The following is a 21,667-nucleotide window of genomic DNA, read 5'->3' on the forward strand; positions in this document are numbered from 1 at the left end:
AATTTCTCAGGCGCACACAACTTTTTGTTCGTGTGAGAAGAATGAATGATAAAAGTGCTAAGCCACAAAACAATTTCAATAGTAACGAACCTATTAAATTGAAGCAAATTTTCAGCAATCGCATTAACATGTCTTCAGACAGCGAAAAAAAAATAGTTAAACCGAAAAACCATTTGAAATATATGTGTGTGTATGTGTGTTTGTTTTTCCATATTATTTTCAAGGCAAGGCGATATAATAATATATATATTAGTCACATGACGCACTCTTGAAATGAACAGAAAGAAAAAAAAAGATCTTACCATTGTTCAAATATATATGTGTGCGCTCGCAATTTCAAACGGTTTTGCTTGGAATTTGATAAATGCGTTGTGTTTCGCTGCTGCCAATTGCTCCATTTCTTGTATATTGAATTCACACCTTGAGATTAAGAGCGAAAATCAGTCCTAATCGCCGACTTCCATCAACCGTAATAACACCACTACCACCACAGCGATTACACCGAAAGGTTACACAAAACACGAAATACTACTTATTTATTTTCATCTTAACGCTTTATTAATATCAAAAACTTAATTAACATTTTAATGAAGTGATTTTTTTTTTTATGTTGAATGAATTATGAATTATGAATCGAAAGATTTTTTTCTCAAATTTTTGTATGTATTGTGTGTCAGCAGTACACCAAAATAAAGGAAGTCATTTTATTGAGAAGAAAAAAACTGTACACAAAACTATTGATGAGAGTGATTGGCATAGAGCGAGATGTTCCGGTTATCGATTACTTTGGTATCAATAATAAAAAAAATCATCATCATCATCAATCTAAACGTCTAACGAAATTCATCTACACCTATGTCATAATACATAACTGCACAATTTACAAAAGATAACGTAACTTCATTTAAGCTGTTTTATAAAAGATAAACTTGTCGTCTTAAAAGTAAACGGCATTTTCCGTTGAATCGATTATATCGCTGGAATCCATAGTGTCAGTCTGTCGATGAGAATGAAGACAGAGAAAAAGAGAAGAAAAAAAAAATAATGGTGGAAATCAGAGAGGAAAACAATATCAATCATTATTATGAATGTTCTTATCAATTTAAAAGAAACTATAGAAAAAGGGTGCTACCTTTCGCAATGGATTCAATCCTCCGTTGCTCCAGCTCAGCTTGTTTGGTGTGTGCATGGCTCGTGTGTCCTCTGGCAAATTCCATGCGAGTCGATTATTTGTTTCTGAATTTGAAATCGAATCATGCTCTAGGTCATCATCGTATAAATTACCCCCGCGAGCGGCTGACGCTCTCGATATTATACCTGAATCGATTCATCAAGTATTTGTTTGTGTTATGGACGTGAATTTTTTGGTTTTATTTTCCTCAATCTGAGATATTTTATTATGTCTATACACTGTTTTTATTGCAGTGAAATTTCCTATTTGATTAGCATTTGTGATTTGCATATATATATATTTTTTAGCGAGAAATACGGTTTTGTACATAATGTGTTTTATTCGCAAATTCCTACGATTAGATAATTTATCATATGGTATTTTGTTTTCATTTTTGGTTTACGGTTTTTTTGGTTGAAAAGAGAGTGTTTTGCTTGTTTCTTTTTTTTTGGTTTGTTTTCACATGACAAGATTATTATCATGTATGTATCTTTGTGATTGATATTTTTTTTGGTAACGTTTCCTATGACTTATGAATAGAGTTCAATAAATCAAAGTGGACTCACTTCGCACAGTTGCTGTGTAATTTTCCATGTCTCTATCACGTTGTGCTTCACGTTCTAAAGTTGCGGCCAGAATTGTCGAAGCGCCTGCTGATAAAGAACTGCCAGAACCGTGGTGATTATTATTTAGCGCCGATAAAGATGTTAACGGATTGGCCAAACGTAAATTTGGATTTTTGATAGCATGTATGTCATTGCTTCCGTTAACCGCTGGCATATTTTCACCGTTTCCAACTAATTTCGATCCTGATGAGGCACTGTGGTCGGTGCTGTGAACGCGATTTCGTCCGGTGATTTTAGGCTCTTTCTTGTATATATAACTGCACATTGCCAGTATAATTAAAATAAATATCGCAAATACAGCGGCGAATGCAGCTAGTATGCCGGGTGCCCAACTTGTTTGTGCTAATTCAATGCTGTCATTCGTGATTGTTATCGGAACGGAGCTTTGCTTTGGCGGAAGTCCTGCATTCAATATAAAATGTATGTTATTATTTCCATAGCTGGTCGTTTATATATACTAATTTGTAAATGAATGAAACAATGGTCAAACAAACCTGTGTCCGTTGCAGTGGCGACTAAATGCATGACACTTATATTCGGTGAATGAGGTTGTAACCACAGCATTCCATCCGGGTCGATTCGAAAGTATTCAGCATACGAACCTTTCACATCCAAATTAATTTTATCAAAGCGATCTCCATCGGCCGCTTCTAATTTACCAAGTGGATATGGTCGTGTGTTATCGACGAATTTTGGAATGGAAAAATCGTATGTTGTTTCACGAAAGCGTGGCTCCCAATCGTTTACATCTAAAACATCAATGACCACATCGGCCGTTGCATTTGAAACACCGTCCGTGCCCAATACTTGAAAATGATGTTTCGTTTGATTTTCATAATCGAGTGGTTTTTGCAATATTATCTCGCCCAATGGACCGATTCGAAACATTTTCGATGCATCATGGCCTAAAATAAAATACTGAATTGCACGACCAGGGCGATTCGTTGGTAGAGCCATTAGTCGACTGCCGATGCCAATGTCTTCGTTGATGCGCGTATAGAATTTTGCTTGAACGAATGCAAATCCATCATATTGCCGATTTCGTTCCGAATCTTTACGTGAAATAATCAACGTTGTCAACGCATACCGATCATTGTTATCAACTTGTGTGGCACGAATCACCAATGTGATGCTGTGCACCAAATCCATTTGACCAAGCGGTACTTTTAAAGTGACAGCACCGGTTCGTGCATTGATTTCAAAGAAACGTGACTCCGGCGAGTTCATAATGGTATAACGAATGGGCGCCAATATACCAGCATCTTGATCAATAGCTCTAATCGGTTCGGGTAAAATTTTCAATTCACCAACTCGACCGTCAACTGGTAAATCGGCCCAATACGAATCACGTAAAAATTTTGGATTTTGATCGTCAGCGTCGATGATTATAACGTCGAGCGTTGTGTCTGAATAACGTGGTGGATTTCCTTGATCTTGTGCACGCAACGTTAACGTAAAATTTCTGATCGTTTCATAATCGAGCGGTTTGCGCAAGACAAGTGTACCTTCCAGCGGCGTGACAAAGGTTACATAATCAGAAAATGCACCGTCCAACACACGATACTCAACCGTTGAATACGGCCCATTTTCATCTTCGTCAACAGCACGAGCTCCCTGCAAAATTCTGCAAAGCAAAACAAAAAACGAAAATCATTTAGTAAAGAGAACGAGAGAGAGGGAACGATCAATCACAAATCGCTCAAACAACAATAAACGCAATCACGAACAATTGTCTATTGATTGTATGGCGCAAAATGAAAAAAAAAAAACGTAAATGATTATAATTTTCCATGCAGCCATGCTATTTTCTGTTATTTGAACCTGTCGTGTACAGTAATTAATTTACGATGCATTGTACAAATTACCTTGTGCCTGGAACGGTCACTTCTGATATTGAGAGTATGTACGGAGCTCCAATCCATTGCGGTGAATTATCATTTACATCAACGACCCGAACATTAACAGGTATGACAAAACTCTGCACAAACATTGAAACAACACACAAATATAAATAAAAAGATTTACTACATTTATTTGTAAATAGAAAAGCGATAGATGTGGACACACCGACGTGCGATAATATCCAGATGTAAAGTGGCATGGAAATGTAGACAAAACCAGAGAGCCAGAGAGAGAGAGAGAGATAGAGAAAATGAAAACAATAGGTAATGAATTTCTTGGAGACACGCGATCCAATCGGAGCTCTGTTGAAATGCAAACGTTCAATTTTCGAGATATTTTTTTTTGTGTTTGAATAAACGAAAGCAGTACGTATGGAGTACATAAACTTTGTTTTACACATATTTTGCATTGGAATCGGATCATGGAAGAAGAAAAAAAAATCGGCGCAAAGTACTCTATTTACGTGCCATTCATTCGGCGAGGTTTTGTTTAGAAAAGCCGAGCGAAATCAAACAAAAACACAAATATATTTATGTATATATATGCACGATAAAAAAAAATGGTATCAAATGCTATGGTAACCTGGACAAAATACGACTTTCGTACACAATACGCCGTGTACATGTGTATGTTCGAATAAACGGTAACAGCAACAACATAAAACGGTGACTCGTAAACATATTGATTATTTCATTCATGTAAAACGACTCATGCAACTGAGTCAATTTCATAAGAATGGAAAGAGAACATGCAGTTATAGGTGTGTTTGGCCAAAGCGGAGTGTTGCTACTGCTGCACCGCTGTGAGGTCAATGAATTTACTTAGGCCAAATGATTATAATATAGGAAAATCGCTTTTGATTTTTATTTTCCTCTAGAGTACATTTAATGTGTCATTTCCCTTGCTGCGTACGAAGGACTATTTGGTTGAACAATCGAAAACTTCATTTAATTTCGCTTTTTTTTGTACTTCATTCCATATCACTTGATCATAAAACGTAATAATTGCATAAGAAACATCATCGGTCTTACCGGATCGGTTGTGTGTCGTCGTACACAAATGACATTTACGTAAACCGATGAGGGCCCCGTTTTACCTTCACGATCCAACGCAACATTTAATGCTAAATTCTTTGTACCCGGCAAGATGGATACTGGCGCATCTCGTTCTCTTATGCTTAACGAAATATTACCATTATCTAATCGTGGATTTCCATTGATACTTAATGTTCCTGCAATTCAAAAATACCATCAGTATAAATATAAAAAAAGAGAACGTAAATCATTGCATTTACAACACATCGATATTACTCAATGAATCGATTTCTTTTTTCTTTTTCTTTTTTCTTTTTCGGTGTTGTTGTGAATGCATTGTTGATATTTACCAATCACAGATCCAATGCTTAAATCTTCACTCGCTGCTAAACTTTCAGCTGAACCACCACCATTTAAATAGCACCGATTGTCGATTATCGATTGACCTGTGTAAATATTTAAAGAAAAAAAAGAAGAAAAATCACATTAATGCGTGGAAACATTCATTTTTATCGGTTTCCACAAAAAAAACACTGCAATTGAAATTAACCAAAAGATTAATATAAAATCGTTGAAAAATTTATTACAATCTTTCATTGTCGGTGACGAATTTTTTCAAAGTTGATTTGCAACCTTTCGACTTGAACGACACTAAAAAAAATATAAATTGCTGATCCAACATTGTCTTTCACTATTTTTTCATTTTTATCGTGCGCATATGTCTTTTTTTTTCTGCTTTCTTGTGAAGAGATGCTGTCATGCGAAACAATTAGCGTTTTCGGTACGCATTGCGTTTAGTCTAATGCCATTTTTTCATCGCCTTTTTGCGGTCGATTTTAATCGTTTCAAATATGTTTTTATTGTATTTTGTCGCATTGACAAACAATTGAAAGAAGAACGAGATTTTGAACGAGAAAATGAAACAAAGCGCGCAATTATAACAGATTCAACGCAATTGTGAAATGGATGCTGTCACTTTTTTGTGTTAATTAATTTTATAATGTTTTTTAATGTTAAAAAAGACATTGATTACCTCAATCTTTTTCTTCGAACAAAATTGGATCGAAATTTTTATGTAAAAATATGTTGACATTCTCTTAAATTAATCTTTTTTCTCTGTTGTTGCGTTGCGGCGGCGGTAAATCTCAAACTAATAAGATTCAGCTTTGATTTCTTTTTTCCAGCAACTTTCATCTATGCAGCATAGTGCTCAGAGTTTCATAAAATTATTCGAAAATCACACAGACTCTATACTCTATGGTTGTTGGATTTTATTTATTTTATTTTTTAATTAAATTACACTGACTCATTTGTGCAATGTTACGGAACTGCGAAGTGCATTCACACACAAACACAGCAACAATATATTCAACAGCAGCACATACACACAATTTGCACACGTTTCTCTGATTCGAGCGATAATATTCAAGTTTGAAATTTAAGACCAAGCCCCAAAACATCAAACATTTAGTTTTAACCGTGTCCATCACTTTCACCAATTTGATGCAGTAAAAGTGCCCTACATGATAGCGCATATATTTTGATGAATTTATCATTTCCGATAAGTGTGCGGAGGAAGAAGAAGAAGAAGGAGAAGAAGAGTAGTCTCGGAACTAGAACGGAATGATCGAATAAGCGTTTCATACATTCAACATTAAGTCATTTTGTAATCGTTCCGCAAAAGTTTTTGCGATATGAAATATATTTTCTGTGCTCGATTTATGAATCCGTGTTGAAAATCGCTTTGTAATGTTGTCATTTCCGACACTGACAATTAAATCGAATATATATACCGAAAGGTAGTGATCCGTATTAAATCATTAGACTGAAAGGCAGGGGTGACACAAACACACATTATATGTATTGAAAATGAAGTCGATTTTATTATAATAACATGAAATAAACATTCATGTTGCAATTTGCCATGGCAAAAATGCACGAGAGACAACATCGATATAGTTTATGTGCACTTGTTAAAACGAGCGAGCTCACGCGCGCAACGAATATCAACAGCATAAAATTGAACGAACAGAAAATTGCATTCGCATGCACAAGCCGTACGTTTGGCAAAATGTATTTGATAGATAATAGAGTGAATAACAACGACAAAAAAGCAGCAGTCTTTATGAATCGTTCTGTTGTCGACCAAACACATTAAATCAACAGTAAAATATATATAGATGTATCCAACAAACAACCGGCACCAACGAAAAAACAATACACAACGAAAAAAAAGGCACTAAACATAATATACACGTCTTTGCAGTCATTTCGCAGCGAAGGGGGAGTGAATCGTTGGTCTTTTTTTTCGTGCCTCACATTTCACAGTGTGGCAAGTGCATAATAAGTGAAATTCAGTATCATATCACGTCATCCGTAAATCCTGTGTCGTAGCAGCGCTCGCCGTTTATGTTACGTTCATATATAATTATAACGTACGGGCTCGTAATTTAAAGTGAAGAATTCTTTATTGTTTCCAACGAAGGAGAATGTGTCGAAGAAGAATGCCATCAAAATTTTGAATGTGTCAGATATACGCACATGAGGCAACCAGAATAAATGACGATTCAGTTGCTAAGTCGCGCTATGGTATTGTGCTCATGATCGTATGCGCATGAAAAATCGTCATAAATGATGCCATATTATCTTCTTTCTTAGTCAATGCACTTGATGTGAAAGTCAACCGTGACTTTAATTCGTTCTCATTTGCCTGTTCATTTAGAATTTCTTTCGTCAATTTCTTATTATTATTCAGAAAATGTGAAATTCTTGTTGGTTAAAAAACAACATAAATTCTTTGTCATGTAACACACTTTTGGGGACAGTGATATATGACAGCATTTTGCACGAACTATTCAGACGATCACTATCGAGTTTTGTTGAAAATGCCTAACAAAAACAGTGAATGCCGTCTCGGCACATGCAAATCGCTTCGTTAGTTTTATGCCTGACATCCGATCAGATTACGACATTTTTACTGTCATCTTTTTTTCCCCCTTCAAATGAATGCAAAACAAAAACAATAACGATCCTCATCTTTTTTTTCTTTCTTTTTAAGCGATGACCTTATGCTGATACCCATTGTTAAATCAGCACCAAATGTACGATGACTTAATGTCAGTCATACTCGCAACAATTACCATAGCAATGCGAAAATTTCGTTGCTATAAAAATAAACCAATATCACAGTATTGTTTCTAAATAAATTGTTTTTCCCTCTTGACAAAATTGACAACAAACATGTTCGTGTGTAAATATGGCATTTTGTAAATCGATTTGTAGCCGATTTGTGTCGACGGCTAAATTGCAAATCTGTTACTTTCATTCCCAAAAAATGAATAACATGTAATTAGATTGTGTACTTTGTCGCGATGTATGTTATTCATTCATTTCAAGTTTAATGAATGACTCTCATAGACTGCAAAAAAAGAGAGAAGAAAACAAAGCACAAACACTACACACGACAATAAAGCAATTTCTTTTACCATTGAACTTACCAGTGATACATTGTATTGAAATAAATCCAATTATTAGCAAGTAATTCACGCTCATTTTCGTACATGTTCTGGTCATTAGCGATATGTCACACACGGTATTTTCTTCTTGCTATTTTCTCGTTTCAATTATTTTGCACCGTCATAATTAGGGTTAATAAATTGCCAGAGTCTTGTTTAACTTTTCTTTTAAGCTCAAAACGGAGAAACAATATAACAACAACATAAAAAAAATATTTCAATCACAATCTCATTCACGCACCCATTGGCCCAATAAGCCACATAAAAAGTGCTCCGTATCGATTTCACAGCGTTTTTAATTTCGGCTCGACCGTTTTGTTTTTCTTTTTTTTTCGTATTTGTTCCGGCGTCTTACTTTTCGATTTGGTATTTCTTTGCGTTTTTCTTGTCGCAAGAAAGCACTTCGATGGAGGTTGCACTCGAAAAAAAATACGGTCGGTGTTAGGGCGTTTAACTTTGAGTTGTTTTCCGAATGAAAATTTGGAAGGAACAAAAAACACTTATCGATCACTCAAAGGTGTGAGTTTTTGTTTTAATAAAAAAAATCAATTTAAACTGTTTTGATTGCTGTTCGATTTTAACTGATTCGGTTGAATTCAACGAATTTTCGAGATGGGCGCAACATCCGATAAATCGTTGTCAATAACATTCACATATAGACGCGCACACTTTAAACTGTTTGAAATCACTTTGTGATCAAATTGTACCACGCTCGCGTTTGTTTTTTGTTCTTCGTTTTCACAATTATTTCCGTCGTGTAATGGCAATAATTCAATCGTTGATTTCGAAAGATTGCTTCGGCTCCATAAATTTGCATTTTCTTCTCCTGTTGAATATAAAAGATTCTAATTGTAGCGATTTGTTATAAATCAAATGTGAATGATGATTTTTATCGAAAATTGTGATTTGACCGTGTAAATTACAACGAAACAGCCTTTCTATACCCAGCAAAAACTGCATTTGTGGATGAGCACATATGTGCAAATATGCTATGATTATGAAAATCGCATAAATTAATTAGTCACCGTAGTTTGTGGTCGAATGTGGGCCACATATTTGCGATCGCAACAGCTCAAAATTAAATTGAATTATTAATTTTTGGCCACGTAAACAATTAGCGAAAAATTACGTAAATTGAGTTTGTTAGAGCGAGCGTTGTATATGCGGACGGAGGCGTGAATTTTGTTCAACGATGAAACAAAGAGTCGCGATAACAATCAAATGAAAATCGCTGAAAAATCGTTGAGTGCTTCATGTTTTTAAATGGCGGTATTTTTTTTTTTCGCAAAATTACAAGACAAACATTTGCTGCAATGGACATCCGTTTAAGCAATCACCTACCGCTCTTCGTTTTCAAGCCTTATTTTCATCAGTTCGATGAACACACTTTGTTTAAATTATTATATAAAATGCACGCATACACACGCATTTATTAATATTTAACACGTTTTTCCGCATTTTCGGGCCACAAAACCATTTACAGTTTCTCTTTTTTTTTAAATGCAAAAGATGTTCACTTTTGCATTTAAAGTAACTTTAAAGCTTAGTTTATTTGCAAACGTTCTGGGTAATTAAACAATTTTGACCAATCCCAAGTTGAACGCACACACACGTAAAAATGGAGATTGCATGAAATATGGTTCAATTTATTTAAATGCACTCAATAAGATTACGACAACTGAAGAGTGGAGTTCAGAAGTTTATTGCTTGAAAATAAAAGATGAAATGATATCGTTTGAGGAAAAATGCATAACGATTGGGTTTGGATAAATGGAAACGTTTTGCCTGTACATTTGAACGATCGTTCATAAAGATTACAAAATTGAATTAAATGAACCTCTTGAGTATGTAACATTTAGGAGTGGTACAGTTACCGTATGGCTTTTTTTTGCTGTTAATAAATTGAACCGATTCGAAATTTATTTGCAAATCTTATTTTTACATAAAATCTATTCGATGACTTTGCAACATAGCTTTTTTTACTTCTTCGGAATATGGTATGTAATTCAGATTTATTACAAAATGTCAATTTGATTTGTGGAAAATTATAGAGCACTTTGTTTTTGCTATCATCCGTTCCAATGTTGAACGATGAAAGAACAACGGTACCATCACTTATTCAGATCCGAGTCAACAATCTGCAAAATGTGCTCGATTACAATGATTGTTGAAAATAAACCGTTTGTTGTCGCCTCGTTCAACTGCATACAATTTCATTATACGATGCCAACAATGTTACAATTCGAGCGTGGCACGTTAGAAATATAGAAATGCAGCAGGCCGAATCGTTCAACAGAATTACGTTCGAATGATTACAATCACCGATAGCATTAATTTTCATTCGCATGTGAAAATGCGATTTAAGGATATTGAACCGAACCGTTCATATGAATTTATTGGCCATATCCACAATTAACACACTTTCGTCGTAATTTTCTTTTCATATGAATATATATATACTTAAAACTGCACGCCATTTCACATTTATGGAAAATAGTGCCAAGTCTCTAAATCACTTACATCCTTCAAAGGACTCTCACTCACTATGAATTATGATTTACATTTATTTTATTTATTTTTTTTTCAATTTTTTTCCACACAGTTTGCTCTAGTAAATTAGTCGACAGGTAAACGAATTGAAAATTCCACGATTTTTGGTGTTAGCTATGGGGACAGGAACTTAGTGTATTGTTCGTTGTCGTCAATGTTGAAATGTGGATGGTTTTTTGTGTGGAGACGTTATGTGTGCGTCTAGTCGATGCCAATGTTTCAGAATGACTGCTCGATGTCTCGAGCACCGTGTACATTGTATGCTTATGGTTGAACGAACCAAAGCTAAATTGGTGGTTTTCTTCAGTGCATGAAAATAAACGCCTGGATGAAGTAAGTATGAAACAACCATTTCACAGTGGCACTACCGAAACTAAGCCAAATTGTTGTTGTTGTTTTCCACTTGTGTGTGACTGTTTGTTGGGTGAATCAATGGATGTGCTATGGACTTTGCGTGTGTACGTGTGTCTCTGTGTGCGTTTTGTTTATTATTTTTTCCTTCTACACATGCCGGAACCATCGAAGCGAAAAAGACTTGTGCTGCAATATCCAAAAACGCTTCTACGCTCATCGCCGAAATTGCTAGATTGCTACTGCTACAAATTTTAAACGTTTTTTTTTCTCTCTCTCTCTCTCAACATCGTCGTTGTGGTTTTTTTATTGTTTTTTCGTCTTCTTCATTATGAACAATGTTTGGCATTACGTTTACGATAAAAAATCTGTTGTTGTTTGCAGTATAGTTGTTACATTTTGTAGGTTTCATACATTGGTGTAGATTGATCGAATTCAAGACTGAGCACATTCATAAAGCACGTAGTAGGAATGAGTGAAGCGAACAGCTTGCCCCAACAACATGATGCATTCATTAAATACAAAAAAGCAGCACATCACACACTGCATGAAACGTTTCCTATTCTAGTTACTGTTGAAATAAAGAAAATGATCATGCATGTCTTTTCAATATTCACTGTTTGAATTCTGATGAACAAAAGTGTTTTGTTTTTTCATTCATCGAAGAGTCCGATTTTGTAATTCGCGAACAATCAAAATAACCATTTGCAATAGCCAATACTTAGAATTAATGGCCCATTCTATATTTTGGCTTAGTTTTGTTTTGCCGTATGTTTCTTTGTTTGTTATTGCGGAATTCGCACACGAATTAAATTTCGATTCTATATTATGTGGTCAACTTCAATTATTCAAGAAACAACAAAAAAAAACGTAATTTCGCCTTTAAATAAGTACTTTGCTCAAAATAAATGAGAAACAATTTCCGGTGACGGCATTGACCACTTCGGTCATTTTCAGACAGACAACGCACACAAAGCCATTTAAATTGCATTTAACCGAGATTTTAATTGGGTTTCAACGTGAATAATATATCAGTGGAATATAAAAATCGAGAGTGTCATTGAAGACTAAAATAACAAAGACGCCGTTCATCCGGTGTATATACATCTGTATGATGCGCATTTTTTATTATTGTTGATCGTTAGTCATCGAAACTTGAAAGTGTACATTACGGTCTTTCGTGGAAAGAAACTAATTGAGACAATGCTTGTCTTTTTTAAAGTAAAATTGTGCTAATTTATTTCTTCTATGCGCAGGATGATTTTGCGGAACCAGAAAAACAAGTCAAAATTTATGACATTGCCCGTTTTTAAGAGGACATTAATTTAAAATCTTAATGAGGACTATTAGCTTGGGTATCTATAGAAAGAAAACCGTAGTAGGAACGTGATTATCATTATTTCATTTATTATAGCGAGAACCCTGTGGAAAATTACTGACGACTAGTCAGTTAACTAATTTGGGACGTTTTTGGCTAAAACCAACTGAGATTGAAGTTGTTTTAAGTTGATTTGGATGATTTTTCAGTCATTCCTAGTAGAGAAAAATACAAATTAATTCAACTTCAATCGCAGTTGACTATATAGACAAAAACGTCCCAAATTAGTCATCTGTTTAAAATGACATACATAGACGACTAAAGTCGACTAGGTAGACGACTTCAGTTTACAAAATTCAATTTCAGTCGATTTTAGCTAACCAGTCAGTCAGTCATTTTTTTCTACTCGGGAATAGAATTGAAAAATATATATGTCGTCACAAAATGCTTCAAGGTTAAATTCTCCGAAAGGACCGATTTACAGAATATCGCCGTTTTGTAAACGATTTGGCATATGGGAGTAGCTAAGTTGATTCTGTCTCGACATCAGGTGGTTGTGTGAAAATTTTCCAATAATTTAATTTGGATACTATAATGAAAATGAAAATATTAATTTTAAGAGGATTACATATCAGTAAAGTAGAAGTACACATACGGAATTTCAAATCAATAATTCACTCCATTGCCGTATTTTCATCGGGATGAGTCATCTGGTCGATTGAATGATAAATTGCCACAGTACATGTTCACGTATCATTCTTTAATTTGCAAGTTATACTTTTAATTCCGATATTTCCAGCCAAACATATTAAAGAGATTTGATTTTCCTGGTTTGAATGGTAAAAGGATCCAAAAAAACCGGTTCGAAAAAAAACGATTCTTGGTTCTGATAAACCTTAAATAATGCAAGCGGTCCCATCGGTGCGTTTAAATAAAACCAGATCATGTATTAATTGTCGATTAAGATATATTTTTCCAAATTAGTTTTTGAGTTTTCAATTCAATCCAAAGAAGATAAATATAATCTTAATATAAAAACACTAAATACGCTGCTTAATATATGTATTTATTCATCGTGAATATTATTATTTTTTATAAATAGACACCTGACTCCTAAGTATGGCACCTACATCATCGATATGGTAATAACATATATTTATCGGTCACATTGAACATTGACATTGATTTACACAGTTTTCACATTTAATAAAAAATAAAATAAAAAAAAACTTAAAAAAAACTTAAAAAAGTTTAAAACTTAAAGAAAAAAACTAAAAATAACGCCGTTTAAATGTACTTGAAACATTTTTGCTTGTCGTGTGGTATTCGTGTTTTGAATAGTATTGAATCGGCTCTAAATTGTGTGTTAAGTAATGGCATGTATCCAAATATTTGCGAAAAGAAATTGATACATTTGTGTCGTTCCTGAAAATGTGTATCGTCCTCGCTGAGCGAAATCGGGCACCCTGGACATCGGAAAGTCCAACGTGAAGTAACCTTAACGGGTGGTTTGCGTGTGATATGCGACACAAGGAAATTCAATGCAATATCCTCACAATTCATGAACTCATCGACTTTGTCTCGAATCGCCTGCGGCAGGGTATACGTATAGAGATATGTGTAGTATTTATGAAAAAAAGCCGCACCAGTCAACACCATGCTCAGTTCACAGCTATAGTTTGAGTTATAATTCCATGCAGAATTACTATTTACGTCCCAAGCGTGATATCGGCCAGGAAAGCCTACGACTCGCTCCCTATGTTCTCTCCAGACTCGAAAGCCGAATAGAATTTCATCATGTCGCAAATGTGCATCGTCGTCAACGGATAGGATGGCCTCAGTTTCAATCACATCGAAGGGTAAAAAACGATTGTTTAACGAATTCTTTGAACCTCGCACAATGCTTACTTCTACACCAATGTCTGGCCAACGTAAATCTTCTAGTGGCGGTTTTGGTGAATTCCATACCACCACGACTTTGTGCAAATATGGTAGTCCATACAGTCGACCCAATGAATCCATTAACACTTGTTCACGTTCATATGTTAACATTACAATTGTAAACTGTTCACGTGGATAATTACCGCCAAGGGCTTCGGAGAATTCTATAAAAATTGATACAAAATAGCAATGATTTTATTTGAAAAATGATCACTGCAAATTGTTGATTCGAACAGACCTTTGCCAGCACCCCCTAAACCCTTGCCGATCGGCCTAAAGCCCATGTGTGAGCCAATAAATTTAGCATCGGATGGCAAAACCGGATCAAACGGAAGCTGCGGATACAGCGAGAATGGATCAAGCCAATCGTTCCATGAATCCTTGTATTGTGTAATCGTATAGTTTCGTTTGTATGCCGGACTCGGGTATCTACAATAATATCGATTAAATATATAGATTTTCATTGAGTTTAACAAAGAACTTACGGCGGTTCAATTGGTCCCAACGATTCTTCTGGTTCGGCATCCAACACCGGTGGTTCAGCTTTCAATGGTATAAATGTTGAATTGAAAACACTTTGTGATTTATATGATTTTATTGCTTTCGGTGGAATATTCAATCTATTTCGTACGTATGCTATAATTGTGTCGATTGTTGCTTGAACTGTGCTAAAGTATCGTTCCCAAATCACTCGTCCTTGACGTCGCATCGCCAATAAATCATTGTCCGGAATGGCTCGAAGTAAGAAATGCATTTCCGTGATTCGTGCTCTTGGTAACATTATTGCAATTCGACGCCAATCAATCACCTCCTCATAAGGTAACACAATATGATCAGCTCCCAAAATAACCGGAATGGCACCAGAGCGTAACGATTCATACAATCGAGCCTGCAATAATGTTGAGCTCACCTCTCCACTGCCCGGCGAAAATATTAAACTAAATGTTGAGTCTTTTAATATTGCTTTTCTCGATGAATCAGTTCCGCACAACATCCAGTCACGCACTTCGGTTCGATCCGCTTTTTGTTCGGTCGCTGGATTGCATTCAAATTGCAAAAGAAATTTATCGAGACTTTTTCCATTTGAAATCTGCTTCAAATGCTCAATAATGAAATTGTTCAGTGTTATTTCTTCGTTTTGATTTTGATTCAAACTGTTTGTCTCGTTTTGTGATTTCATTTCACCTTGAAATGAGAGTAAGTATTTTCGGCGAGCCGGTACAATTGGTGAACATTCCTGCCAAACATCACCGTTGGGCGGACCCAAAATTGGTGGCACAATTAAATCGAATCCACTTCGATATTGGTGCTCATCAAATGCTGATTGTATAACTATTGCTCGATCCGTATATTGATTACGGAATACATTACCTGAACCGACGCTCAAATCGCGTCGAGCCAAATTGATGAGTATATGATTTCGTCCGTCACCGCCCCAATACGCAAGGTTTTTCAAATTTGTCGTATTCAGTGGACTTTTTAACGGTGAAATGCTCTCATTCGGAATCGAATACCGATTGTTGCGCATAATTTCATCGTCTGATAGTGCTTCGCCTACAAGCACTAAGAAAACGCACGCTTTATTCGGATCATTGGTCATATGCGCATTTTGACTAAACACGTCTTTTATTGTTGTCTTAAGAAAACCATCTATGTCGAATCCATCATTAATTATCTGAATTTCGTCTGGATTGTAGAGATAAACTGGGAACCCGGATGTAAGACTACATCGTGAATGATCGAAACATGTACTCATTTTACAATTACGTGATTCGGCATGAGTTGGGGACGGATTTTTTGCAGGTAATTTTCCGGCATAGATTGGCTTTGGCAGTGCCAATTCGGGAGTATTTCGTTGCACAGCTTCGCGTTGTGCCACTTGCGCTTGTTCCACGGAAATTTTTAAACGATCCAATTCGGTTTGCTGTCAACGAAACGATTGACATTTTAATAACTGATAGATTCAATACTTCTTGATAAAAAAGCTTAAATACCTGTCGTAGTACATCCTGTTTAATTTCGTCGATTTTTTGATTATACAAACTAATGTCGGTCTGGAGCTTCTGTCGACGAGACTCTAATTCACGCAATTCTAATGAAACGGTGCTCTGGAAGAAAAAATAACAATAATACGTTCGAATTAAACAACAAGAAAAAAAAGTTGGTTGGGTAAATGAAAAAAAAAAATCCAGTTTACCTTTATCCGCAGCATTTCTTCGATGCGCAATTTTAAATCGGATGCACGTAAATTACTTATATCCTCATAAACATCTAATTGAGATCGAGAATGATGAGTTTCGGTTTCGTTAACTCCGGGTTCCATCTACACAAGCATAATTTTGATTCATTACAAAATGTGTTTTTTTTTTAATACGGAAAATGTTCACTTACATTTAATATGTAATAATGAGCTAGCATGGGAATCACAAACAGCAGAACCAGAATTAGGCATATTATTTTGTAGACTTTGATGTGTTTGATCCAATTAAATATTAATGTTGCAAAACTGTTGCCGTTGCCACTTGAGATAAGCGGCCTGTACAATACGTTGTTCTCATACGTACTCATTTTGTAAATATAATTTTAAAAAAAATCTAAGTAACTAAACACTAAGTTAAAACACGATATAGACCGCAATATCAAAAAAAAATAATCTATTTTAATCCATTTTTATATTTTTGAACTTTTTATTTAACGTTTCTACATTCTATTTGTGCGATTTGTCAATGGAATTGTTAATTTAATCAAAATATATATTTAAAAAAAGTTATGCTATTGATTCACTGTGGATGGTTTTTTTGTGTGTTATTGATGAATTTTCGCTTCATTCAGAATTTTGTTTGACAGTGACACCGACGTCGTTCATTGACAGAACTGTCAAACGCATATATTACACACACATACAAAATGTGCTGAATACTATATTCAGCAAACGATGTAAGTAAAATTGAAAAAATTAAGATGATTTGGTAAGCGTTCCTATAAAATAGTTGATAAATATTTAATAGAAAATAGTGAAAAATGTTCTAAATGAAAAAAAGCATAGAAAAACCATTGAAAATCCATTGAATTGAGTAAAATTTGTGCGAACATTCTCAACTTTGCCGCTCATCGCTTCTCACTGTATGGTATAGGCAATGACAGCTCTTCATGCATTGTTCAGCATGATACATAAACCATTGCTAACTTAGAAGATAAAGAAGTGTTTTTTTTTGTTGGTGTGTTCTTTCTACATAAAAATTTGGTTGCCGAAATAAATCCTTTTCACGTGAATTTTTCTCTTTGCAAAATCGCCAAAATTTTCAATTGCAGGTATGGTATTTTGTTACAAATTGAAAATAAAGTTGGGTTATATTGTGTTAAAATGTGTTTATTATGAATTTTTCCACTAAAAATATACATATTTCTTTGCATTTATAGGCCTTCAATTCCTTGACAATGACAATGAAAATCTAACTACTCATAATAGTAATAACAATAACAAGAGCAAAACGCAACATTTTCACTGCTTCTGATTGAAATGAGAGTATTTTAACCTTGAAACTGCGGCGGCAAAAGATCGATTTTAATTTAAAAAAAAAATCGGTGTGGTACAGCACATTTCGTGTGTTGAGTGTGTGTTTTATCTGATTCGAAACATTTGTAAAAAAATAATGACCGATTCGAATTGGGAAGCACTGGCCGAGATTTATGTAAGACAAGGCGTTCCTGAGCTCGACGATCGGGAATATACGCTGTGCATGTGCAGTCGAGTATTGGTCAAAAATCAAACCGAAGCCGTTGTAATTGAACAAGAGGAATTGAGTGAAGCATATGATATGTTTAATGAACAATATTGTGACAATCACGTAACAACCATGAATCGAAAAGAACATTCACAAGAGGAAGAGGATTCCGATGCGAATAGTTGTTATTTTTCGGCAAGTGCATCGCATACCGATAATTATTGTACAACTGATGAACACGAACGAGACAGTGGTGCCGATATATCTGAATACCATGGCGTTGCGAGTACATCACGTGAAATTTTCAAACGATCACATCGTGACGATGGTAGCAAAAGTAGTTCAACAAGTATTGAACGTGACCAAGTAAATAGTTTATCAGAAATACGCGACGACAAAGATATTCACGGACAATGGGATAAATTTTGGTCGGAAAATTGTGAACGCCTAATATGGACATCATGGATTGAAAATTATTCGGATTTTATTAGTCCCGAATATCAGCATTTAGGATCGGATAGTTCGATGGCCGATGAAAAGGCACAACCAAAATGTGACGAGAATAAAAAAGAGAGCTCAAGCAATTCAACAACTGAATCATCACCGTCAATCGAAAACCGTGGTGGTATGGCAATTATCGTCTCAACCTATTCACCCGATATAACCGAAAGAAAAGCAATCAACGAAACAACCGATGATGCAAATCCATCCGATTCAAATGTAAAAGAAATGATGGACAGTTTAGTATTGCCACGATGTGATTCAGTGTCTTCAAGCATTCCAATGACAATTAATACAACCGATTCAATGACCAATGTCACACAAATTTCATTGTCTAGTTATGGTTTCTGCAGTAGCCGCATTACCTCATCGGAAAATTCACAGTTGTCAGAAAGCACACCATCATCACTATCGGCACCATTCAATTTTGACGAAGAGGAAGCGACCCGAATTGAAATGACAAACGATGAATTTTCATCCGATCATCAATGGCAAATGTTGTGGCAACAACATTATCAAGAACAGTACAATAAACATTACACCGAATTTATCGCTGAACGAAAACGGAAAATATGCACGTTAAACAAAGACACCAAATCAATAGCTAGCGAACCAATCAATACCGATGACGATGAATTAGAATTAACCGAACTTAAGCAATTGGCCGAGCTTGGTTTGCCCACATCGTTTGGTGGTAAATACAATAAAGGTAATTTCAAGCATACAATCGAACGTCAACCGGAAGAACCAAATACAGATCGTGTGAAAGCCGCATTCACTCTCATGGGATACTCATTTCAAAATGATTGTTCACAAGATACAAACGGTCATGTTATGTACAGAAAACGAAATATTCGCTTGCATAATAATATGTTGAAAATGAAGAAAAAACGCATCGACCTCGATAGTTCGGCTCGTGATGAGGCGTTATTGAATTTAATCGCCGACTCATCATCGGATGAAGCGGATAAACTCGTTCCCAATATTAGCATCATGAAACAAGAATCACCCGAACAAAATGCACAAAAAGACGACGAAAGCAATGCTGCTTTTGACAGCACAAACACCATAGATGAACCAATAGACAAAGTGACCGATGCAAATGATAAATCCAACAATGCCGAAGAAAATCAAAATAATAAATGTGATATTGACGTTGATGAAACGCAAAAAGATGAAACGGCAAGTGTGACACACATTGAAGATAATATTTGCGAAACAGTTGCTCCCAAATCGAATAGTAAAAAAATGAAGAAAAAGCGACGCCAAAATAAAATGCTAGCCGGTTTACCAGCGGAAATTGCGAACGATCGAACACTCTATAAATATTGGTGCAAACGTTTTTCACTATTTTCTCTATTTGATTTGGGCATTAAACTGGACCGAGAAAGTTGGTTCTCGGTAACACCGGAAAAAGTTGCAATCTACACAGCAATGCGTTGTCAATGTGATGTGATTGTGGATGCATTTTGTGGTGCTGGCGGAAACACCATTCAATTTGCAAAAACGTGCCAGCGTGTTATTGCGATTGACATTGATGAGAAGAAAATTGAAATGGCTAAGCATAATGCAAACATCTACGGAGTTGCTGAACGTATTGAATTCATCGTGGGCGACTATTTTGAGTTGGCATCGACTTTGAAGGCGGATGTTGTGTTTTTAAGTCCACCATGGTAATTTTTTTGTCAAACCATATATACCACATAAGACTATCTTAATTTTTTTGGTTTTGTTTTTCGTTTCAGGGGTGGCCCACAGTATCTTAAAGAAGATGTATATGACATTGAAAAGTCACTGCTTCCATTGCCCGCTTCGGACCTAATGTCGTTCACACGAAAAATAACACCAAACATTGCCATCTATTTGCCTCGCAATACGAACACTTTTCAACTAGCAAAACTTGCTGGTCCCGGAAATACCGTTGAAATTGAACAAGGATTTTTGGATCGAAAACTAATTGCCATTACCGCATTTTATGGTAGTCTTTTGAAAAAATCTGCGGCCTAAATCTCGTGTTGATATTCTCTACAGCATCAATTTCAATGGCAGATTCAATCAACAGTGAGCAATATTACATATATTGACCAAGATTTTAATCAACACACTGTTTTAAAACTTTAACTTTTTGTTTCGCTGGAAACAAACATGCCAAGCTTTTGATAGCCAAATGTTTTTTTTTTGTTTTTCTATTTTGAAAAAATATGATTAAATGCACACAAAACAAAACGAATCTGACTTACGTTTAATTGGAAAAATAAATTAGCACAAAGTGTTCTCAATTAGTTATTATCATATCGCAATATGTATATTCAAGCGTTAGCTAAATTTGGCTTCCATTTGATTTAAAATCCATTTCTTATTTTAGTCTGACATTAAACAGAGAATTTTTTTCTGAACAACAGGTATTTCTTTGGAACATTTTACATTTAGATTTTCTTTATTAATAAATCTTTGTATTTTATGTTGTTTTGAATTTTGTTTAAGCTTGTACAATAGATTACAGAATCCTCCGTTTTTGTATCGCTTTGCAATAATAAAAGACATTTTTTCAATTTTATAAGCCAAGAATAAACACTATGTTCATGAAAAGTATCTTTGCCGGATGTAAGTTGAAAATTGTGTAACGAAATCGAATCATTTCAAAATAAAAGAGATATTGAAAAAAGTATGTGACTGGAAAAAAATATCGTTTCATTTCATGTGGTTTTTTGAAATTTCTATGAAAGTGTTGTTTTTTTTTTTGAATGAACCGCTCCTGACGTGGATTCTTTATAAAGAATTTTCTATTAAAAGTCTGCATGCTTATCACGGCGCCCTCATTCCGCACCAGAAAATCTTAGAACCACAACGCATATGTAAAAAGTGGATGTGTGCGTTTCAACACACCAACGCAAAATCTACACATACACGACGATAGGCAAAAATTGAGCTTAGTTGCTTTGTCAAACGATGGTTTTTGTCTGTCGCTACTTTGTCATCACCATAGCACATAAAGCTATGCCAAAGCGTACTACTACCACCACACACACACCA

At 35.2% G+C, this 21,667-nt stretch overlaps 3 protein-coding genes across 4 annotated transcripts; 1 reads left to right on the forward strand and 2 right to left on the reverse strand.

The window, feature by feature from the left end:
• Positions 1–602: 602 nt before the first annotated feature.
• On the reverse strand, positions 603–11,050 carry LOC116339862 (protocadherin Fat 4). 2 transcript variants are annotated; one of them, XM_031765936.1, is made up of 9 exons: positions 10,769–11,050; positions 8,231–9,074; positions 5,084–5,179; positions 4,731–4,930; positions 3,663–3,775; positions 2,292–3,421; positions 1,738–2,199; positions 1,133–1,317; positions 603–997 (listed from the first exon to the last, which is right to left on the reverse strand). In XM_031765936.1, the coding sequence occupies exons 2-9, from the start codon at positions 8,304–8,306 to the stop codon at positions 938–940; spliced, it is 2,322 nt and encodes a 773-aa protein (XP_031621796.1). In that variant the 5' UTR covers positions 8,307–9,074; positions 10,769–11,050; the 3' UTR covers positions 603–937. The 2 variants fall into 2 exon arrangements, with proteins under 2 accessions (XP_031621796.1, XP_031621797.1); XM_031765937.1 differs by having other exon boundaries at positions 10,709–11,050.
• Positions 11,051–13,520: 2,470 nt separating this feature from the next.
• On the reverse strand, positions 13,521–17,129 carry LOC116339565 (exostosin-3). Its single transcript, XM_031765519.1, has 6 exons — positions 16,800–17,129; positions 16,606–16,731; positions 16,403–16,516; positions 14,894–16,332; positions 14,647–14,837; positions 13,521–14,572 (listed from the first exon to the last, which is right to left on the reverse strand). The coding sequence occupies exons 1-6, from the start codon at positions 16,974–16,976 to the stop codon at positions 13,755–13,757; spliced, it is 2,865 nt and encodes a 954-aa protein (XP_031621379.1). The 5' UTR covers positions 16,977–17,129; the 3' UTR covers positions 13,521–13,754.
• Positions 17,130–17,580: 451 nt separating this feature from the next.
• On the forward strand, positions 17,581–21,306 carry LOC116339566 (trimethylguanosine synthase). Its single transcript, XM_031765520.1, has 3 exons — positions 17,581–17,720; positions 17,829–20,307; positions 20,380–21,306. The coding sequence occupies exons 2-3, from the start codon at positions 18,062–18,064 to the stop codon at positions 20,639–20,641; spliced, it is 2,508 nt and encodes an 835-aa protein (XP_031621380.1). The 5' UTR covers positions 17,581–17,720; positions 17,829–18,061; the 3' UTR covers positions 20,642–21,306.
• The last annotated feature ends 361 nt before the right edge of the window (positions 21,307–21,667 follow it).

Source organism: Contarinia nasturtii, unplaced genomic scaffold (assembly GCF_009176525.2).
Source record: "Contarinia nasturtii isolate CC-2019 unplaced genomic scaffold, AAFC_CNas_1.1 Cnas_scaffold_533, whole genome shotgun sequence".
Classification (NCBI taxonomy): domain Eukaryota; kingdom Metazoa; phylum Arthropoda; class Insecta; order Diptera; family Cecidomyiidae; genus Contarinia; species Contarinia nasturtii.

Bases quoted from the DNA above. Each gene is read 5' to 3' on its own strand.
- LOC116339862 (XM_031765936.1), bottom strand. From the start codon at position 8,306: ATGACCAGAACATGTACGAAAATGAGCGTGAATTACTTGCTAATAATT. The intron at 3,422-3,662 runs GTAATTTGTACA...TTTGCTTTGCAG, and splicing joins GTGACCGTTCCAGGCACAAG to AATTTTGCAGGGAGCTCGTG. The intron at 1,318-1,737 runs GTGAGTCCACTT...GAATCGATTCAG, and splicing joins TTACACAGCAACTGTGCGAA to GTATAATATCGAGAGCGTCA.
- LOC116339566 (XM_031765520.1), top strand. From the start codon at position 18,062: ATGACCGATTCGAATTGGGAAGCACTGGCCGAGATTTATGTAAGACAA. The intron at 20,308-20,379 runs GTAATTTTTTTG...TTTTCGTTTCAG, and splicing joins GTGTTTTTAAGTCCACCATG to GGGTGGCCCACAGTATCTTA.
- LOC116339565 (XM_031765519.1), bottom strand. From the start codon at position 16,976: ATGAGTACGTATGAGAACAACGTATTGTACAGGCCGCTTATCTCAAGT. The intron at 16,333-16,402 runs GTATTTAAGCTT...TTTCGTTGACAG, and splicing joins AACAGGATGTACTACGACAG to CAAACCGAATTGGATCGTTT. The intron at 14,838-14,893 runs GTAAGTTCTTTG...ATATTATTGTAG, and splicing joins TTGGGACCAATTGAACCGCC to ATACCCGAGTCCGGCATACA.